The 21,494-nt window shown below is 43.9% G+C and overlaps 1 protein-coding gene across 1 annotated transcript; it reads left to right on the top strand.

Moving 5' to 3' along the window:
- Positions 1–1,078: 1,078 nt before the first annotated feature.
- Positions 1,079–15,243, top strand: nr2f5 (nuclear receptor subfamily 2, group F, member 5). The gene is made up of 4 exons (XM_042107956.1): positions 1,079–2,282; positions 10,504–10,784; positions 11,128–11,374; positions 14,255–15,243. Exons 1-4 carry the CDS (start codon positions 1,916–1,918, stop codon positions 14,572–14,574), a joined length of 1,215 nt encoding a protein of 404 aa, XP_041963890.1. The 5' UTR covers positions 1,079–1,915; the 3' UTR covers positions 14,575–15,243.
- Positions 15,244–21,494: the final 6,251 nt, after the last annotated feature.

The following is a 21,494-nucleotide window of genomic DNA, read 5'->3' as shown; positions in this document are numbered from 1 at the left end:
ATTTTTGGTTTTCAAAAAACAGATTCTTTAAGGGAAAAAATCCACTGCTTTTCTTTGTAGCCTACAAATTACACTCGTTTCCCTTTCATTAAAAAAGTGTATCCTCCTATGATGAAGTGGTTGTGATGATGATTATCGTCAATCATTACAGTATCATAAACATATCATTTTCAACTTATTCATAACAAAAGAACAAAATCATTTGTTACAAAATCATAGCAAGATTATAACATGTTTGTGAGCTAAGCTGCATTGTCAGATGATGGCCGTTCTGGTGATACATTATCAAAGGTAGCCTAACTGGTCTGTGTGTTTTGCATATTGACATTGCATATTTACATGAAATGACCTAACAAACGTAGCGCGAAAACTAACCTTTCAACCTTCGACTCTGCCAGAAAACAAGAAGTGACGAAACCAACACTTCATCTTAGAATAGGCACCTCATTATAGCTTTACCTTAAGTAATTTTTTTTTCACACCTTAAAGGTTAAAACAGCACGTGGACGTTCCCCAAAATAGCCTACTCAAATATTTTCCAAATATCTTTTTAATCAATGTCAGGCTATTCTAGTCCCTGTAGTTAAAGTAAGACTATGGACAAATTAAATAATGCTACAATTAAGTGGTAGCCTAGGCTATCAATAGACAACTTCTCTGTGAACAATTAATTTAAAGAAGTCGCGCTTGACCTCACTCCTCAGAGTTATAGTTTGTTGACCTTTCTAACCCATTCTCTTCCATTTAAACACATATTTATCTTATAATATGCTTATGCTTATAATGTGTTGCGTCGTAATTTGCGGTAAACAAAATCTTGTAGTCTTGAAGTTTGTAGGGTCGGCGTTTTAGTAACGAAGATGTTCATTATTTGTACTAAACAAGATTGTAAAAGTCAAGCATATTCAACCACTGAATCTTAAATCCAATTGGACACACAGTTCCTTCCTCTGCCTCTACTGGCCAATTAGAGTGGTCACTTCACGTTAGCGATGAAGTAAAAGGAAGGTGACTTATCCTAATATGGTAGTAATAGCCTTATATGGAAAGCGGTCGGAGGGACTACTACGAGCGCGGCTGTTAAGTGTCACTTTCACCAATTTCTGAACTACGATTCTCAGCGAGGGGACCGACTGCTGGCGGGTGAACTGCGTTGAAACTGGCAAAGATTTCTGCTCAGAAACCCAACTGCTTTTGGCGTATAACTGGTGATTTGCCGTTGTTGGATGCTTCTTTTCGTGCTAGGAGGCTCAAGATTTCTATCGCTGGACTTCTCAGCCTACTGATAGGACCTCACGTGAATTTGATTCCACGAGTAATTTCATATTTAAGAAGTTAGCAAACAAGGCCGCAGATGTGAATATCTGCAGTTTATTTTGAACTAATACCCACTTGGCGGATAATACCCCTATCCTTTCTCGTTTGACGGCTGACTGAAATTGTCAAAGTTCAAGAAGATTCCTGGTGGTCGGGCTAAAGATCGGAGGCAAGTGGAAACGCGTATTTTCAGTAAATGACTCACTATGACCTTCTCGTGACGGACCGGCTCTCCGTACAGTGGGTCCCCTCTGTTATTCACCGTCTGCATTATAACTTTTGTGTGTTTGGGGGGATTTCCGCACGGAAAGGAATAGCCTTCTGGCAGGACTCCTATGACCATGTTGCTATCGCGCTTGTTTTGTGAACTTTGATTGCCTATGAGTATTTGTAAACTACACGGTAAAAGAGCATTAGGACACTCGTGTAAGACGTGTCTGATTATAGGCAATTGGACACTTTTTCCATATCTCTAGGAACTGTGAAGCGCCTCTCTGCTCATCTTGTTTCCTCAAGACGTCAGAACGGATCCCTATCTCCTCCCCGCGCAACGGAGTCAGGCTATATCGGTTGTTTAACCAAAGTGTTGTAGGATAGCATGGCAATGGTAGTAAACCAGTGGCAAGAGAACATTTCGGCCGATCCCGGGTCTCAACTCCAGATTTGCAGTCAGGAGCCCGGTGGAACGCCGGGAACCCCGTCTGGTTCCACTCCGGGGAACGATGCACTTTCTGGGGACAAAATTCCCAATGTGGACTGCATGGTGTGTGGAGACAAGTCCAGTGGTAAACATTACGGCCAGTTCACATGCGAGGGTTGCAAGAGCTTCTTCAAGCGCTCGGTGCGAAGGAACCTGACGTACACATGTCGGGGAAATCGTGATTGTCCTATCGACCAACATCACCGAAATCAGTGCCAGTATTGTCGCCTGAAGAAGTGCTTGAAAGTCGGCATGAGGAGAGAAGGTAAGACGCTTTTGTTTTCAGATAGGCTAGGCTAGGAGGAGCATGCACAGATTTACACTATGAAATGTTGAAAGTCCTGATTGAATCCCTGGGAACAAGGCACTGGTACAATAATAATGTCTGTGTACATCCACAAGAATCGTCACTTGAGCACAAAGTAGTTCTAGTAATAAAGGTCAAATTTGGCCAGAAGACAGTAGCATCATGTTAACATATTTCTTCAAGTTTACTGGTAGCACTGGACAAACAACAAGCGATGCCTAAACACAGCTGTGTTTTTGTAGGTTCCACTTGCTATTTGCGTTATTCAGTGCGCAAGTATGCAGTTATTTTGCACTTTTTGGGTGATGGCCCTCTTTGTCTACCTATTAATTATGGGTTTTGCTCCCGACACCCTAGCTGCTACCAAAGCCCTCCAGTATATTTACTGTATTGTGCATGATTAAGAACGGGTCAATTAGTGCAAAGAGGAACAGTGATGCAGAGTATGCGGAGCATAACGTTTCGCTTTTAATCAGTCAGTTCCTACTCAGGCGCGTCATGTCCAATCACACGGTTTATGTTAATTACAACACGCGAAGCGAGGACGCTCTGGATCTTCCAAATGTATGCCTTTGCTTGTGCGTTATGATTTTGTTGTAATTTTCAAGTCTTGCTTGATCTCTGAAATACATAGGATACGTGATATTTTACATGCGCGTTAGCCGACTCATGTTTTTTCGTTTCGTTTGATCTTGATTGCTCCCACCGACGAAGGTGGAATTTAATTGCTAGTTAAGGAATGCACTCCTCTAGTTGAAAACCCAGTTGTGATTGATTTAAATGTCTTTTTGGCAAATTGTTAAGTGAACGCTGAATGTTTCTCTTTTGAAAGGTTAACATAACCATCCTAAATCACCGTGCCATATGCTATATAAAATAGGTCAATATTATTAATGTTAATGAAGGCCTTTAATTATTCTAGTAACTCAATATGTTTTTGTTGTGATGCACTGGACTCTCCAAAGTGCGCACACAATCCACATTGTTTATGAACAGCACTCCAGGGTAAATTCACCCAGTCATGCTTCTTTCTGACTGATTGAACCCGAGGAGATCGCCTGACGCACTCCAGTTTGTTGACCTTTTATCTACAAAACCGCGGACCTGAGTTTTAGTCAGATTCAGTTGCCATAATGTCACCACACACGTTTATTTTATACAAGGCCTATCTAGGGTGGTTGCATGATAATTTTCGCGGTCGCTCAATACATCAAATGAATGATGATTTAAATGAGAAAGTTAAATAGGCTTACTCTTCCATTTTTGTCAACAGTTTTGTCTCTGCTCAACTAGTTGTAATGCATTTCAAGGACAAGCAACGACAGATATCTTGACCGTAGCCCAGGTGGATTCATACCCTACCTTTATTTAGAAATGGAATAAAACATCACTTCCATCACCGTCCAAATGGTCCACCAGGGAACCACGGTCTGTAATCTGTAACGTAGTCTTACCTCGTGTTCCATGACATTACATTTAGGTCTACTCGTGATACACATCGTATTGTGCATTATACGGTATATCACAGCGGTCTGAACGAGATTAGTTAATGAACTGATAAACCGTCAAACCTCGGCTGAGTCTAAAAGGAGGCCCAATGGCCTTCATAAAGCAGAAAGAAAAGTTAGCTATTAGTTGGGGCCTTTGTTTCCGCTCTGCCAAATGTGACGCAAAACGGCAACAGCAACGGCTCAAAAACCTTTGGAGTAAATGGGTCAAGATATATTTATTTTACGAAATACATCAGACTATTCTTTTTTGACTTAATGTGTAGTTTTTGTTTATTAGAAATGACAAATCACATTGCTGCATATAGCTAGAACACATAGGCTATGATGTTATGGCTTTTACATTTTAAAATAATAATTGCTTTACAAATGCACAATTGTTACATTTTTACTGTCAAGGCACGGGATCACTGATGAATAGGCAAGTGTGGAGAAGAGTTTGGCATATGATAGAAAATGACAATTCATTAAAAATAAAAGTGCTTATGTTTTTTGTTTGTTTTCACAGCTTTACATATTTCGATGAGTTTTTAAGGTTTAACTAGTCTTGCGCAAAAACATTCGGTAACATCTTGACTGAAGAATCACACACATGCGGGCTTCCTCTCGTTCTACTCTTGAGGTTATACATAACTTATGACTTTCCCTGAATTATGCAATGGGGTCTCCTGACAAGAACCAGATCAAGAGGCCCAGCATGTTATGCTTTGTGTGTCGTGCAGTAATCTGGCCTGCACACCAGAATTGTTATAGGTTTGTTGGTAGGCCATACTTGACCATTTGGGTTTCTCTGGCCCATTCCACAGTGGAAATCATCTGCACACTGCACAATTGACTCTGCAATAGACACTGGACTTATGGTTTTGTGTCCATTGCTGATTGGCATTTTTGGACACAAAACTTTTCCACAACGCTTTCCTATAGCCTCATTATATTGTACAGAGGCCATTACAACTGTACTGCATGGTCAATGCCATTTGTTTATCTGTTTTGATTCGGTCATATTATATATATTTATAGAAAATATATATATATGTCTCCAAACAAAATGTTTTTGTTCACTGACAAAATTTCCCATTTTTTTCCCAGGGAAATGTTAGTGAGAGTAACTGCACTTTCATAATGACCCAATGATCTCTCTGACCTGGGGACATGAGAGATAATGGGGACAGTTATTTCTGTGAAAAAAGCAACAGCAAGCTGAAAAGATCAATGTTAAACGTTAGTGCAGCTCTGAGAACTTTCCCACAATGGCAACCAGAAGCCAAATGCCTTTTAAACTAGGGATGCACTAATATATCGGTCTAACATCAGTATCAGACGATGTCAGTCCTGTTGTTATGTAGCATCAATTCGGCACTGTAAGAATGTTTTGTTATGTGCGAACTGGGACATTTACAGATGGTGCTATGAAGGCCTGAAAGACTTGAAAATTGTTATTTTTGTCAAATATATTTTAATCAGTAACGGCATCGGTTATCAGCCAAATTGTTATTTTAAACGGTATCAGTATCTGTAACGGTCCAGAATTTCACAATCTGTGCATCTCTATTTTAAACGGCCTTTTAAAACCTATCCTACGCCATATACCATCCATTCTCAAAAAATGCAATTATTTGAAATAAGTGTCATACAGTAAAATGTATGAAGTTTTCCTTTCTGTTAACAATTGAGAGAGAGAGAGAGAGAGAGAGAGAGAGGGGGGGGGGGGGAAGAAGGAAGAAGGAAGAGAGACACACTAACTCAAAAGGCAATCTGTTCTTTGCCCCCTCGTGCTCAGAAAGCCCACTCACTGCCTCCCACACAAAGATCACGTGCACAGGGATCTGACTGAGGACAAATTATGCACTGATTTGTGTTCCGCTGACCTCAAAATTCATGTTTTAAGCTCTCTTTTGCTTTTCAGCTACAAGTTGGACATTTTTGTATTAGCTGTTTACTTAGAGAGCGAGAGAGAGAGAGACAGAGAGAACAATTGCGTAGAGTTCAAGGCTTCTTGTGCTGAGTAAAGATCTCTTTACAAGGGGCTGAAGCGCAGACTGAAGATATTTTGTTTGTCCTTTTCTGCCACGTTGACAGGCTCAGTTCTCCCATGTTGTGCTGGTGAAACTGCCTTACCTGTTTGTACACCCACATCTCTCTTTGACACGATGGACATTCCTGACTGACAAAGGGCTCTTCTCAGGGAGAGAGCAGAGAGCAGCACCCAGCCTAGGGTAGTGTGTGTGTGTGTGTGTGTGTGTGTGTGTGTGTGTGTGTGTGTGTGTGTGTGTGTGTGTGTATGTGTGTGTAACTGCCGGGGTGACAGGTCCACAGGCTCCTGCAAGCAGCCACCCCACTGGAATGTTCTGCATGCTCTCCCCTGACCTGTCAATGCAAAAAAGCTCAATATAGACTCCATGAGGAGTTTGGCATATTTACACACCCACACAAACACACACATACACACACACACACACACACACACACACACACTATACGGTACATAGTCATGCACACGTCTACGCACTCACACCCACACACATTCTTTTGGCCATAAAAGTAGATAAAGAAAGAGATGGAGAGGGAAACGGGCTTGAGTGATCCTATTTGGGTTCAAATGTATTGTGTACGGTGTATTGGGTTAGTATAAAGTGTAAGTGAATTCATGAGCCAAAGCGTAGGTGAATCACTTGCAAACCTCACCTCTTAATGTTGTGTTTGTCAAGTGCGCTGGCATTGGCCAGGGCGTACCCTCATCTCCGTGTGCTGATGTTGGGATGCTCACCACACTGCGTTGTCTCCTCTTACGCTGCCTACAGCCTACAGCGTATACCTTTCCAGTGTGGGGTGAAATATAGGTCAAAAGGCACATGTTTCGGGGGCTAAGTCCAAACACAACGGTTCCCCTCGGTGTTAGTGTAAATATCAGCTCAGACACACATTAATTGTAGTTCACCCGGGATTGCAGTCAAAAGGACTGTGGGCCTTTTCCCATACTCTCTCTCTTACGCTCTCTCTCTCTATCGATCTACCTATCTATCTTTCTCTTTCTGCCTCACACACACACACACACTTATGTCCAGCAACAGCCTGAAAGCTCTGGTCTGGATTGAGGGTTGAAAAGAATGTCTGTATGTAACGGAATTGAGTGAGATAACTTACAGGTAAGCAACAGTGCTGGTTTACCCTGGAAATTCAGAGTTCTCGCGAGAGCACAATGGAATTGTCTCTGCGAGACACTCTGGCAACGAGCAATGATGCACGTTACTTTTTCCCCTTGCATTCCGGGGAACCAGCTAAACTGATGAAGACAGCGCTGCAACGTTGGAGGACAGTACACATTGGTCGTAGTGTTATCCGATTGCGCCGAAGTCCGAAATCATTCAGAGTAAACATGGTCTAGTGTTATCCAATTACATGCAGTGAGATTTTTAAATGCATGCTTGTTGCCGCCCCTCGAGTTGGGCCATTACATTGCTCTTTGCCAGACCCTTAATCTTTCTAGATTATCAGAGTCTGGATTTTCCAGGCTAGTGCTGGTTCATAAATCTAGAACTTTCCATTCGTCATTGTTCTAGTTGTAGCCACTGGCTTCCACTGCTCACTTTCCCACCAAAGCACTTCCACTTCACACCCCAAGAAAATAGGCCAGCTTTAAGATCGTTACATCTCATTCACCGAACCCTCACCCCTTCCACCCTCTCTCTCTCTCTCTCTCTCCTGTCCAGGACAGTGCTCACATCTCTCTTATTAATGCAGCCGGGCTCTATTGCAGCTGCTGCAGCATGTAGCTTGGGATAGTAAAAAGGTCTGCAGCAGCTAATGTGCCTGAGTCTCCTCACGCAAACCTTCCCTCTTTCCTGTCTCTGTCTCTCTCTCTCTCTCTCTCTCTCTCTCTCTCTCTAACACATACACTTTCTTTCTCTCTCACACACAAACACATTACACACACAGACACAGACACACACAAACACTTCCTCACTCTATTTTTCTTTCTGTTTCACCCTCTTGTGTAGTCCCTGTCTTCCTCGGCACTTATCTGTAGCGACGTGAGTTGTTAAAGTTATTGGAGGTGTTTTTTGAAGCGTTGTTTTTCTTAGCGACTTTCTCTATACCTCCTTTCTCTATACTTTGCTTTCCTTGCGTGTTACACGATACTGGAACTCACAAACACGCACGTGTGTGCACATACATACACACACACACACACACACACACACACACACACACAGTTGGTAGGGACCAGATTGTGGAGTGCAATTTAATTTAGTATACTCATTTACTCTCTCGTGGTAGTGACTTTAACGTCTGCGCAGTGCAGGGAATCCCTTTGATTACAGACATTTTGCTAAATTGATTCCCATTACATAAGCGTCTGACGTGTTTTCTTCCTTTTTTTTTGGTCGCCATTACCCCATAGCTGTAAGAGCAAAGGTTAAATCAGGACAGCTCTCTCTCTCTCTCTCTCTCTCATTTTTACTTTCTCTCTCTCTCACGGGTGCTTGCTGGAGCGTGCTGCCGTTTGAGAAGTCCAATTTGTGCTTTGAGAGTCTTGCTGCTGCCACCGTTGTTCCTGTTACCGCGGCGGTGCTGGCGGCTGTACTAAAAGCCCTCTGCGTTTCCCTTGGTGTGTGTCTGTGCCGGTGACGGTTGTGACCCTCTGCATCTCCCTGTGTGTGTGTGTGTGTGTGTGTGGCTGCGTCTCTGCTCTCCGGCGCTCTGTCTGTCATCCCAGTGAGAGCACTGAGGTCAGAGTCCCCGGCTTTGCATTGCTGGGCTCCAGCATTTGGGTGCATGTCACTTCTACTAGTGGCTGCTGTTTGATTGGGGGCTGAGATTCTGGCCTCCGTGTTGACCTGAGTGACAGAGAGAACAAGACAAAGTGAGATACATGAAGGCACACAGGCAAAGGGAAAGAGAGGGAGAGAGAAAGAGAGAGAGAGGGAGAGAGAGAGAGAGAACAAGACTTTAGTCTACAAAAGTGGAGAGCTAGAGGGAGCAGATTGTGGCATAATTTTGCAGCTGAACCCCACATGCCTTCCATGTCTCTTTAGCCTCCTATCTTTCTCCGTCGTACATTGTGTCTCATTTCATCCTTGTCTCTATCGTCGGTCAATCACTTTGACCTCTATCTTCTGTTCCTTGGGTCATTTGTCATTCCCCACTCACACAAGCACATGGATGAGCCTTTTTTCAGTTTGAAAGTTAAAAATATTCTCTGGTTCACCCAAATCAAACGGTATTATCACTGTTATATAAGCATTATTCGGGGTTGTGAAGTTGGCCAGGGCGCGTTGATGCAGAGTAAGTCAGAGTAAGATTATGACCCCTCTGACGTACAATACCTCAGCGGGAGCCATTGACACAACAGTTCTATTTTGGGGTGAAGAGACGCTGGGTGGGAAAACAGTTTCCATCCTAAATGTATTTACACCACCCCTCCTCTGTCACCCTCCCTTTCTCCTTCTCTTACTTTTTCTCTCTTTCCTTTCTATCTTACGCTCTGTCTCTTTCTTCTTCCTCCACTCTCTTGTCATTCCCTCTCTCACTCTGTCTCACATACTCCCCCCCCCCCTCTCTCTCTTGTCTTTCTTTCTCTTTCTCATGTTCTCTCTCTCTCTCTACCCCCGCCCCTGTCTGGGTGTAACTGTAGATGGAGTTATTAGGCAGACAGCAGGATGGTGTAACAGGTGTTTTCCAAATGGGCTCTGAGCCATGGCAGTGTGCAGGGGCAGTGCGGGGCAGCATGGGGCAGGGCAGTGCAGCAGATCTGGGCGACCGCTGGCCTCTCTGTGCCCCTTTGGCCCCCGGCTGAGCCATTTGCTGAAGGGAGGTGTGAAGAGCAATCCCACTTTAGCACACCTTCCCTTCGCCATCACTCACCAAAGACACACACACACACACAAGCACACACACACAAACACACATAACCACACATACATATAACCACAAAACACACACACACACACATATAACCACACACACATACACACACACACACACATAACCACACACACACACACACACACACACACACACAAACACACACACATAACCACACACACATAACCACAAAACACACACACATAACCACAGAAATACACACGCATAACCACACATACACACACATGCTCTCTCTCTCTCTCTCTCTCTCTCTCTCTCTCTATCTGTCTGTTTCTGTCTCTTTCTCTGTGCCCCCCCATCTCTTTTCATTTTTCACTCTCTTTCTCTTTCCTTTATATGTCATTCACTTGTTCCGTCTCTGCTTCAGGAAAGACGGATTTCACAATTGCCCTGCTGTGGGCCGGGCGGGTGGGTGGGTGAAGGCGCGAGGCTGTTGCGACATTTCACATTTCTCCTCGTCTTTTGACACCTGACATAACCTTCACGTGGCTTTTAGCTGTGATTGTGTTGATCCTGCAGAGGCTGCTGAGGGAAGCCAAACGCCATTGTCAGTAGTGCAATCTGTCACCACCCGTGTTCAGCTCGATTTACTGATGCTGAAAAAAAAAATTCTGTTCCACTTGAAAAAAATATCATAGTCTGAAGGTCACATGTGGTGCAGGACTTGAATCAAATATCGTAGTTATTTTATTCTTTATTAAAAAAAATGTATGTCTTCTCATGTAAGATCCCAGATTAATCATATTCTTCTGTCTTTTCTGTTATTCTTGTCTCTCATGCTATAGCCGTCCAGAGGGGCCGTATGTCCAACTCCCAGACCAGCCCTGGGCAGTACCTGACCAATGGCAGCGATCCTTACAACGGTCAGCCCTACTTGTCCGGCTTCATCTCGCTGCTGTTGAGGGCCGAGCCGTACCCCACGTCTCGCTACGGGGCCCAGTGCATGCAGTCCAACAACCTGATGGGCATTGAGAACATCTGCGAGCTGGCCGCCAGGCTGCTCTTCAGTGCTGTGGAGTGGGCCAAGAACATCCCCTTCTTCCCTGACCTGCAACTCATGGACCAGGTGAGCGCACTTAGCCAGGAAGTGGCGGCGCTTTGGCCATTCAAGCAGCATTGCATTGTGCTCGGCATATTGGGGCAGTATGCATTCATGTACTGCATAGGGAAGATGAAAAACTCGCCACATTGCTTGTGCTTGGTAGAAGCAAATATTCAAGGCTCACAAAGGAAGAACAGGATTTTGTAATCATATCTAAGTGTATCCAAACCTTTTTGCAAATATTGATTAGAAGTTTAACCTGCAACATGCAACTGTGCCAAGCGGGTTGATGCTGCGTTTTGTTGATTGAGTTTCATAAATTTGACTTCATGTAACCAAGATCCTTGTGTCTACTCCCTGTGCCTAGGTGGCGCTGTTGCGCATGTCATGGAGCGAGCTGTTTGTGCTGAATGCTGCCCAGTGCTCCATGCCCCTGCACGTGGCGCCCCTCCTGGCCGCAGCCGGCCTGCACGCCTCCCCCATGTCTGCCGAGCGCGTGGTGGCTTTCATGGACCACATCCGTGTCTTCCAGGAGCAAGTGGAGAAGCTAAAGGTCCTGCAGGTGGACACAGCCGAGTACTCCTGCCTCAAATCCATCGTGCTCTTCACCTCTGGTATGTAGCCTAGCCTAGCGCCCAGGTTCTTCTTCTCTGGTAGTAGTTGACTCTGGAGATGGGTTCGGAATCTATTTATTCACACACATACTGCACCTAGAGCGAATAACCATCACAATTCACTAGTTATTCACTAGTTATTATCATAATAACTAGTCATTATACCATATTCACTATATATTGTGCATAAGTGGATGTTCCGCACACAACATGAATCAGACCTGGCATTGATCTGGAGTGGTTCGGATGCATTCACACTGGATCAGGACCGGATCAATTTAAAGTAAAACTCAAGCCCAGACGAGTAGAACTTTATTAACCCCAAAAGGGTTAATTTGCTGTCTAGTAAAAACAGAAAGGCAAAGCCACACAAATACATTAAAATACAACATATAATAACATATTATCTAATGCATGTAGTATACAAAATAGAGTGCTCTGTTTGTGCAAGCCTCTGTGAAGCCATGTTTACCCAGTGACGTTGGATGGTACATCGTCAGATAGCTAGCTGGGTTATCCTAGTGTTGGGTTGTTAGCAAATTGTTCAATACTGACTCAAAGAGGTTAACAAAGATTGGCAAACATTAAATCCAGAAGTTAGAAGGGTTCGCCCTGAAAATCCATTTCTATGATATCTGATACAGTGACTGAATTTGTTTGAGTGAATATCACTTTGTAAATATATAGAATCAAAAGTAGATCTGAAATGATGTGGCACAATTATATTTGACTATTATATTTCATGTATCACAAAGGTTGACATGTTGTCAAACATGTCTAGAAGGACTTGTTCCTTTTTAGTGTCAGGTTTTGTTTTCCATTTTTTTCCTTCCACCTTCTGCTATCACAGAAAGGACATGGAGTGCCCCCCACTCTCTCTGGAGGTGACGTAGGGTGGCTGAAGGGCTTGGCTAGTTGTGCTATGCCCCTACAGTGTACATCTGCGTGGTACATACAGCGTGGTATTAATGTGTTTTTAAGTGTCTGCACTTGACCCTTCTAGGTAGCACTTCCTCATTCATTTTTATGCAGCACATTACATGATCTTCCGGCTCATGTTTATTTAATTAAGTGAGCGGAGTGCAGTACCTCTGCGACTGTCACCCTTGCCACCGCAGTCACGCCAGATGGGACGGGTGTCCATAGCACAGGTCCAAAGCCTTGACTCCGAGGTGTCTCTCCCAGCCGTGTTGTCATTCTCAAATGAGGGCTCTCTCATAGACACACACTCAGGCCCATGTTGTCAGAAAGCCTTTTTTCCAGCAGAGCACCTGGCTCAGGGCTGCTGCACTCTTCCAAATGGATGGCTGGATGGCTGCATCTCTCTCTCTCCCTATCTCTCTCTCTCTCTCTCTCTCTCTCTCTCTCTCTCTCTTTCTCCCTCTCTCTCTTTCTCTTTTTTCCTCTCTCTCTCTCTCTCTCTCTCTCTCTCTCTCTCTCTCTCTCTCTCCTGCCCCTTTATTTCCTCTTCTTCTTTTTCCATCACTCTCCTCTTCACGCTTCCATCTATTATTGAAACCAGCCCTGACAGCCAACCCCCCCACCCCACACCCACACCCACACCCACACCCACACACCACCCCTATTTCCACCTCCCACCTCCGTCCCCTCAGCCCTTTGCACCCCCACCAACATGGCTGAATTATGCATGGCGAGTTCTAGCGAGAGGGATTTGCCACAGCCTGGCCCTGACCTACATAACCTCTGTAGCCCAGGGCATCACTGTGATCTGTCCTCCAACTCCAGCCAGAGCAACCCCCCCACCCCCCCCCCGTTCATCCCCGCCCTCCCACAGAGACCTGCCAGCATGAGCTAACAGGGCCAGACAAACTCCGGTGCCCCCTAACCTCCAGCCCAGGGGCGGCTGTACCCTCCGACCCATCACCCTGGATCAGCGAGCGGACGTCTAATGTCACCAATGTTCACCGCCTCACCCCCCAACACACACACACACACACACACACACACACACACACACACACACACACACACACATGCTCATGCCCCCGCACCCCCCCCCCCCCAAACAATATTTCCCTCCTACCCGTCTGTCTTTTTATGTGTCTGTCCGTCTGTCTGCCTGTACAGTCGAGAGACAAAGGGGGTCCGGGGCCCGACTAAGCGTCCGCTCCCCATGTTAGGTGTGGTGGAAGCACGCAAGCCCTGTCAGCGAGAGCATTGTTGTCGAGGTGTCTGATTTGATGCCCACTCATCCAAAATGGCGGAGGGCCACTGATGTTTTTATCCACGGGGGTTTCAGCGGAGGGCAGACGTGACAGTTATGCCTCGCCCAGGGGGTTCGTAATCACCATAGAAATGTTAAGCAATTAATCTTTTGTTGCAGGGCAAACAGAAGCTCAGCAGGAAGACATTTATGCTCGGAACACTAATAAATGGACAGGGGGAAAAGAAACTAAAGGAGAGTGTCAGCATTTATGAAAAAAGGAGTTGTATAAAGCTTCCCTTTCTGTGCAAAAGCGGGTCTGAAAGTTGAACGCTGTCATGCGGATTAAAGTGCAGTGGATACATAGAAAGTGAATACTGTATGTGGTGACTTCCTGCATCTGGTTATGAAACTTGCCTTATGAAACTATACCAAAGGCCATCACATGTTTGTGACTTTGCTGTTGCACAAAAAAGAGACTAATGGGTGAAATGTCAAACTGGCCCATTATCTGATTGCTCAAAAGTGGTCAGATAAAGATCTGAAAATAATCTGGGTCAATGTCTATAGCCAGTATCCAACTCTGCCTTTGTGTGCCATATGCTTGTTAACGCTTTTTTCTGTCTAGTAACAATACCCATTCCTCTTTTTTCTTTGCTCTCTCTCTCTCCCTCTCCCTCGCTCTCTCTCTCTCTCTCTCTCTCTCTCTCTCTCAGATGCCATGGGTCTGTCCGACGTGGCCCATGTGGAGAGCATCCAGGAGAAGTCTCAGTGCGCGCTGGAGGAGTATGTGCGTAACCAGTACCCGAGCCAGCCCAACCGCTTCGGCCGCCTGCTGCTGCGGCTGCCCTCGCTGCGCATCGTCTCCTCGCCAGTCATCGAGCAGCTATTCTTCGTGCGCCTGGTGGGCAAGACGCCCATCGAGACCCTCCTGCGGGACATGCTCCTGTCCGGCTCCAGCTACAACTGGCCCTACATGCCCGCCGTCCAGCGCGACCGCCCCCTCGCCCTGCATTACAACGAGAACGGCCCTTGATCTGCCCCCTGTAGGGTGAGACGGGGATGCGGGCAGTCAGCAGCTTTCTGACTGACCTCCTAAACCACCCCCCAGCCCCAGGCCCCCAAGCGCTTCTTCACATTGCCAGGGCTGACCTGACTGATGGACAGTTTGAGACCCGTATGGGCCCACTGGCGTCAACTCTCTCATTCACATGATCAGGAACCACTCGCTGTTCTGATGCAACCCAGAGCGACCCAAACTGATTCTGTGCTGTCGCTTGGGGAACGAACCTTGATCCTTCACTGAAGTCCGTCAGACTCTCATTGCTTGTGTTGGTTTTTTTTTATAAATAGTCACTTGATGCCAGTCCCTGCACAAGGGGACGCAGATTTCAGAGGAGCTGGCAGAAGGGCTTTGTGCTGTTACTGAAGAGGCCCGATTCTTGAAACTCTTTTGCGAATGAACCAGAAGCCATTAAAAGTACCAATGCCAAAACTCTTTTTTTTTTCTTTTTTTTGTAAACAAGGACATTCAGAGAGAATAATCTCATTGTCTGTTTGGGGGCCTTCATAAAAATGCTCAGCTAGATTTTTTTTTTTTCAAACTGAAACTCAAGATTGTGTCCATATGTGTGGTGTACTACTCTGTGCAGCTAGGGCAAACAGTGTGATCACAGCAGCTGAGGTTGGAATGGAGAGGTGGGGGAGGGAAGGGGAGGGGGGTTGGTGTGTGTGTGTGTGTGTGTGTGTGTGTGTGTGTGTGTGTGTGTGTGTGTCGGGGGGGGGGGTTGAATCTCCTATTATGTCCAAGTGGAAGCAGAGAGACAAATAAAAATATTTTGGGACAGACTTACGTAAAAAGAAAGCCATTGCCAAAGCCAAAGCGGCAAAGGAACTGTTTGGAATGTTTTGTGGTAGTGGTTACAAAAAAAATCTCTTTCGGTTTGTTTCCGAGTTGACCTTCTTTGTATTTTTGGGTCTCTGAAGAGGTTGGAAGCTGTGAAAAGAGGCACTTGATATATGAAACCAGCCAGAAAACCCCACCCCTCCCCTCTCTCTCTCTTTCTCTCTCTCTCTCTTTCTCTCTGTTTTACTCTACTCAGCTATCACCAAAAGTCCAGCACAACTAGATAGTACTTTAGTCGCCATGTCAAGCACAAAGGCCATCCTGTTTATAGTGCTTATTGGGAGCGTTAATGCCTTGTTGTCTGTTCAAGGTAAATATCAATGAACAAATATATATATATTGCCAACCATTAAACCTCAGCGAGAATGTCAGGTGACCTATAGGGAGAGGGCATCTTGTGTAGCATAGGTATATCTATCGTAATCATTTTCTTGTCTGTATAGAATCAATTGGAGTCAGATGTCAAAACAGTTTCACATTCAAAAATGGCACTACAGTTTGTAAAGTCAACATTTGGATACAAAAGCCATTGGGACCTTGAGAAGCAGGACCTTTTGTTTTATTAGCTCACAGAAATATTTCTATAAGAGTATTGTTTTTTTCCCTGTATTTTAGGTTTTGAAAAATTGATCAATGAATGATATAAAGAAAACTGTCATTCAGATATCATTAATGTTTTTGTGTGATTCATTTCTACCATGCAAACAAATCAGTTCTGAGATGATCAGTAATTCAAGCATTATGTCCACAGCAGCTCCCTGGACAGACTTGCTTGCCACATTCTACACTGGTATGATTTCAGATAATTTAACTGATACTACTGGCATTCTTGTCAGTTGTCATATTAACCGTCCAAAAAGTCTGATACCAAACCACTTGCAAGCTTCATATCTCCAGGACCAGCAGCCCAAATATCATACCATAAAAAGAGCATTGCCTGATTCTACTGATCTGGTCTTTTTTCCAAAAAATGCTAAATTTGCCTCAGAATCGAGATCTCATTCCATCTCTATCAATGCTTTTGTTCTATTTTACATATAAGGATTGTAATTGTAATGGAATTCATAACTAATTTAACATGTAATAATAACCTAGGGTGTCTGTAAAGAGTGACAGACACTGTATATGTTAACTCACCCTCTCAGGATGGGATTTTTGGAGGGGGGTTAGAAATGTCACACAGCCCTTTCCCCTTCAATATGTTTGACCCCCCACCCACCCACACACACGCACGCACGCATACAACCCCCATCTCCAGAGCCATGGGGACGGAGAGGCAAATATGAGAATGACTTATGCTTTCATTTCACAGCTGTCACTCCAGGCCCAACCCTGTGACCCCTCCAATCACCAATGGATAAAATACACATGCACACTCACACACGGACACACATGGACACACACACACACATTCAAATGTGCACACACGCCACATGCAGGTCCCCCCAGGCCATATACATTTTTTATTGCGCTGATCCAGGTAAATGAGAGGGTGTTACAGTGAAGTTATTATTTAAAAAGAATATGACAAAGATATGTGAAAAAAGTATATCTATCACCAAAATCGATTCACTGAAACATCTTATTTTAACCGTAAGTCTAAATTCAGTGATCCACTATTGTAAGCTGATGAAGAATAAGATTTGCCTTTTTGGACAGCCAGTGGAAAGGATCTCAATGCAGACCCAGTCATCTCAAGCCGATGGTAATTGTCTGCACATCTACCAACCCAAACAAACGGGTTCCCTCGATGGTCACTTGACAGACGTTTGTCAGGCACACTTAGCCTCGACATCTCCAGTATCTGTTGTGACGCAGTTTCAGTTGGTCAGTGTTGGGGGGTGGAGGCTGAGGACGAGCATCCCTGAGTTCAACCAATATGTGCTGGGAATGGGGTGGGGGACATTGTGATTCAGCCCTGTAATTTATACAAAGTGGTTGGATGAAAAGCTCAGCCGTAGCCTCCAGCTAAGGGGTTTTTAAAACATGAATGTTAGCCACAAGGGCAAGCTGTCTGTCTCTGGGGACTTTGCCAGCCGGCAGTGTCCAGATCAATAGACGAGATGTCAACTTGAATTGAGGTCACTCTTTGTCCATAAGAGGTCCCCACTCACTGGCTCAACATCAGTGAAGGCAGAGGGAGCCAGAAAACACAGCTGCCCTATAGCAGGTCATCGCTCCTCTCTCTTTTCCTCTCTTCTCTTCTCTTCTCTTCTCTTCTCTTCGTTTCTTCACTTCTCTCTTCTTCTCTCTTCTCTTCTCTTCATCTCTTCTCCTCTCCTCTCTTCGTCTCTTCTCTTCTCCTCTCTTCTCTTTGTCTCTTTTCTTCTCTCTTCTCTTCATTTCTTCTCCTCTCTTCTCTTCGTCTCTTCTCTTCTCTTCTCTTCGTTTCTTCACTTCTCTCTTCTTCTCTCTTCTCTTCTCTTCATCTCTTCTCCTCTCCTCTCTTCGTCTCTTCTCTTCTCCTCTCTTCTCTTTGTCTCTTTTCTTCTCTCTTCTCTTCATTTCTTCTCCTCTCTTCTCTTCGTCTCTTCTCTTCTCTTCTCTTCTCTTCTCTTCGTTTCTTCACTTCTCTCTTCTTCTCTCTTCTCTTCTCTTCATCTCTTCTCCTCTCCTCTCTTCGTCTCTTCTCTTCTCCTCTCTTCTCTTTGTCTCTTTTCTTCTCTCTTCTCTTCATTTCTTCTCCTCTCTTCTCTTCGTCTCTTCTCTTCTCTTCTCTTCTCTTCTCTTCGTTTCTTCACTTCTCTCTTCTTCTCTCTTCTCTTCTCTTCATCTCTTCTCCTCTCCTCTCTTCGTCTCTTCTCTTCTCCTCTCTTCTCTTTGTCTCTTTTCTTCTCTCTTCTCTTCATTTCTTCTCCTCTCTTCTCTTCGTCTCTTCTCTTCTCTTCTCTTCTCTTCTCTTCGTTTCTTCACTTCTCTCTTCTTCTCTCTTCTCTTCTCTTCATCTCTTCTCCTCTCCTCTCTTCGTCTCTTCTCTTCTCCTCTCTTCTCTTTGTCTCTTTTCTTCTCTCTTCTCTTCATTTCTTCTCCTCTCTTCTCTTCGTCTCTTCTCTTCTCTTCTCTTCTCTTCGTTTCTTCACTTCTCTCTTCTTCTCTCTTCTCTTCTCTTCATCTCTTCTCCTCTCCTCTCTTCGTCTCTTCTCTTCTCCTCTCTTCTCTTTGTCTCTTTTCTTCTCTCTTCTCTTCATTTCTTCTCCTCTCTTCTCTTCGTCTCTTCTCTTCTCTTCTCTTCTCTTCTCTGCTCTCTTTTCTCATCTATTATCGTATCTCACAGGCCATATCCTAGTGGAATTTGGTCTCAGTGCATACTGTAATTATATCCCTATTAGAGAGAATGTAAATGTTTTGTGGGGAGGGAGGGCATCATGTAATTTGGGGTGGGCATATTACATATTAAGGTATATTAAACATTAGTGTTCATATGGTGATGTGGTTGTAGACATTAACGATTTTTGTCTTTTTTCATATGAATCACATGAAAATGCACAGCTGTCATCTAGATAATAGTTTTTAAAAGCCAATGGCATTGAACAAATTCTGAAATACTTTATTCACCTTCAGAATTCCAATTTCCATATTTTAAAATTGTTTCATTGTAGAGCTATAAATAGCACAAGTAAGAAAACTCTGATTCTTTTAACTGTAATATTTCCAGGCAGTGTGCCCATTGCTGTGTGTGATAAACTGTGAGAGATTTCCCATATAACTGGTGACTGTCCTAGCCATCTACCACTTAGATCAAAAGTACCACTTAGATCTTCCATTGACATATTCTCACACGTCCACCAGTTTGTGAATAGAGAGGTCACCACTAATCTCCCCCCTTTCCAGAACATATAGGCCAATTATCCCAGCACACATCAAGCCCACAAAATGTCTCTGTCACTGATGATAGTGATACAGATCTATGCATGCATGTTTCTGCCCTCATAAACCCTTTAACCTATCATAAGGCTCGATTATATTCACATGTGCATAAGTAGTCTTTATTCTGCCTTTTACTACAATACACAGTGATTAGAATAAAACTGATGAAGACCAGGAGCAGTCATCAGAACACGAGGACCAGTCATTTGTTAAATGACCAAGCAAAAATTATGTCATTTCCCTAATTCCAGACTGCATGGAGCAGTACAACCTAAATGCAACCATGGAAAAGGTCAAATGTGATGGTTGAGTATTATGCAGGAGCAGCATGATCCAAGTAATTGGCAGATTATCAAACTTGAAGGCATGTAAAAACTCTGAAAACATCCACAACAGCACAAAAATGTTTCTTTTGGGGGTGATATAAACGTGCCCCCCCCCCTACATTTCATCATAGGAGTCTCTCCTATGATGAAACTGAACTGGACTGAAGAACTACATGATGGATTGCCTGGTTAGCTTCACATGACTGTGTACCAATGTCACCAAAACTAATTTTCTTCAAAAAGTAGCAATATGTTGTTCCAACACTAATGCTGCTTTGAATAGAACAAAACATAACTCTGTAAAAATGTTTTCATATGATTAATCAAAAACAAAAGGTTATCAAAAGGTTTTAGGGAGAAATTCTAAAGCAATCACTGAGACCAGACAACTAGTGTAAAACTGATCTCAAAGCCCAAGATTCTGAGAGTGAATACACTGTATCAAAAAAATGAAATATTTAGGGCTTCTGTGGATAGTTTGTCAGGCATATTCATCCTCCAGCTACTAAGGTAGCCTATTCCTCCCATGTCATTACGGTTTCCATGGCACTAATGATATCATGCTCTTGCTGGTGCAGTCTCCACTGTTGGAGCACAGATATGATTACACTGTGGCTGTTTCTGGGTCAGTAAGTTAAATATTTCAGTATGGTGTATTTTTAGCCCTGTCTGTTTCCAGTTTGTGTTTGCTCTGCCTTCTGTGTTCTTCAGTGTGTATTTTCTTTCTCTACATCCCTGTTTTTCCTCTCTCTCTCTCTCTCTCTCTCTCTCTCTCTCTCTCTCCATCCCCCATCTTTCTATGCCATGCCTTTAGGCACCATTTGACCCAGTAAGTCATCTTCACTGCACCCTGAGGCATAATCAATCGCATATGTATGTATGGAAGGGGAGATCTGTGATCAGTCCCTCTAATGAAAAAAACTAAAAGCCAAGCATGTGACTATGAGGTGCTAGTTTGACTTTATCTCAGTCTTGCCAATGGCCACATCAGTCAGTCTTTGTTTGATATTTGACCTCCCTCAGTCCAACATGAAGTACTGTACATCAGAATGTTACAATAACACACAAAAGGAGCAGAGCCCTTAGCCACTTACCCCTCACTCCTCCCACGAGCATGGAACAATAACACACAGCAGGCACGTTACCATTCACAACTGTAGCACAGATTACAGTAATGGTAAACTTAATGATGAGGCAATACATATTAAATAAAATGACATCGTAAGATCAACGTAAGATGGTATTGCCCTTTGCTACATTTGTCTGATAGCAGGTTAAGGCTATTTAAATAATTTAAATAATAAATCATTTTAAATAGTATTAACAACTGATTTTAACTGGTGTAACTAGTGCTTTTGAAAAAGTGGTAGCCAATGTTGAACTATGTATTTTATACTGATCCTATATCAGTTTACCAGAATCTGTAAACTTTTACCGAAAGACATGAAAGTATAAAGGAGCTGATTACAGTAATTAAGAGTAGCACAGGTCCCAACTGCAACTCTCTCATTCAAAGATAATAACTTAGATAAGAGGATTTTCTGTCATGACATAATAATAAAGTTGATCTGATTCTGATTCTGATCTAGTTTCAGCCCAAACTCCAGTTTTCATGCTTGTATTTTCTGTAAGAATGAAAGGTTCAGTGGCACATCCATCGATTGTTCAGAGTGTTTTTTTCAGAGTGGGCCCAGCCCGGGGCTGATGGATCTGCTGTATTAGATCACAGGCACTCTGTATTGAGTTCCCCGCTCTCTGTCAGACCAGGGTAATTGCTGTGGAGATGAGCTCCCACTGAACTGTACAACATACAGTGAAAAGCAGTCCCAGGACTTACACAACAACAACAACAACAAC

This window comes from Alosa sapidissima, chromosome 10, assembly GCF_018492685.1.
Source record: "Alosa sapidissima isolate fAloSap1 chromosome 10, fAloSap1.pri, whole genome shotgun sequence".
In the NCBI taxonomy this organism is placed as follows: domain Eukaryota; kingdom Metazoa; phylum Chordata; class Actinopteri; order Clupeiformes; family Clupeidae; genus Alosa; species Alosa sapidissima.
Note: the sequence above shows the minus strand (reverse complement) of the source record. Positions and strands in the feature narration are given on the sequence as shown.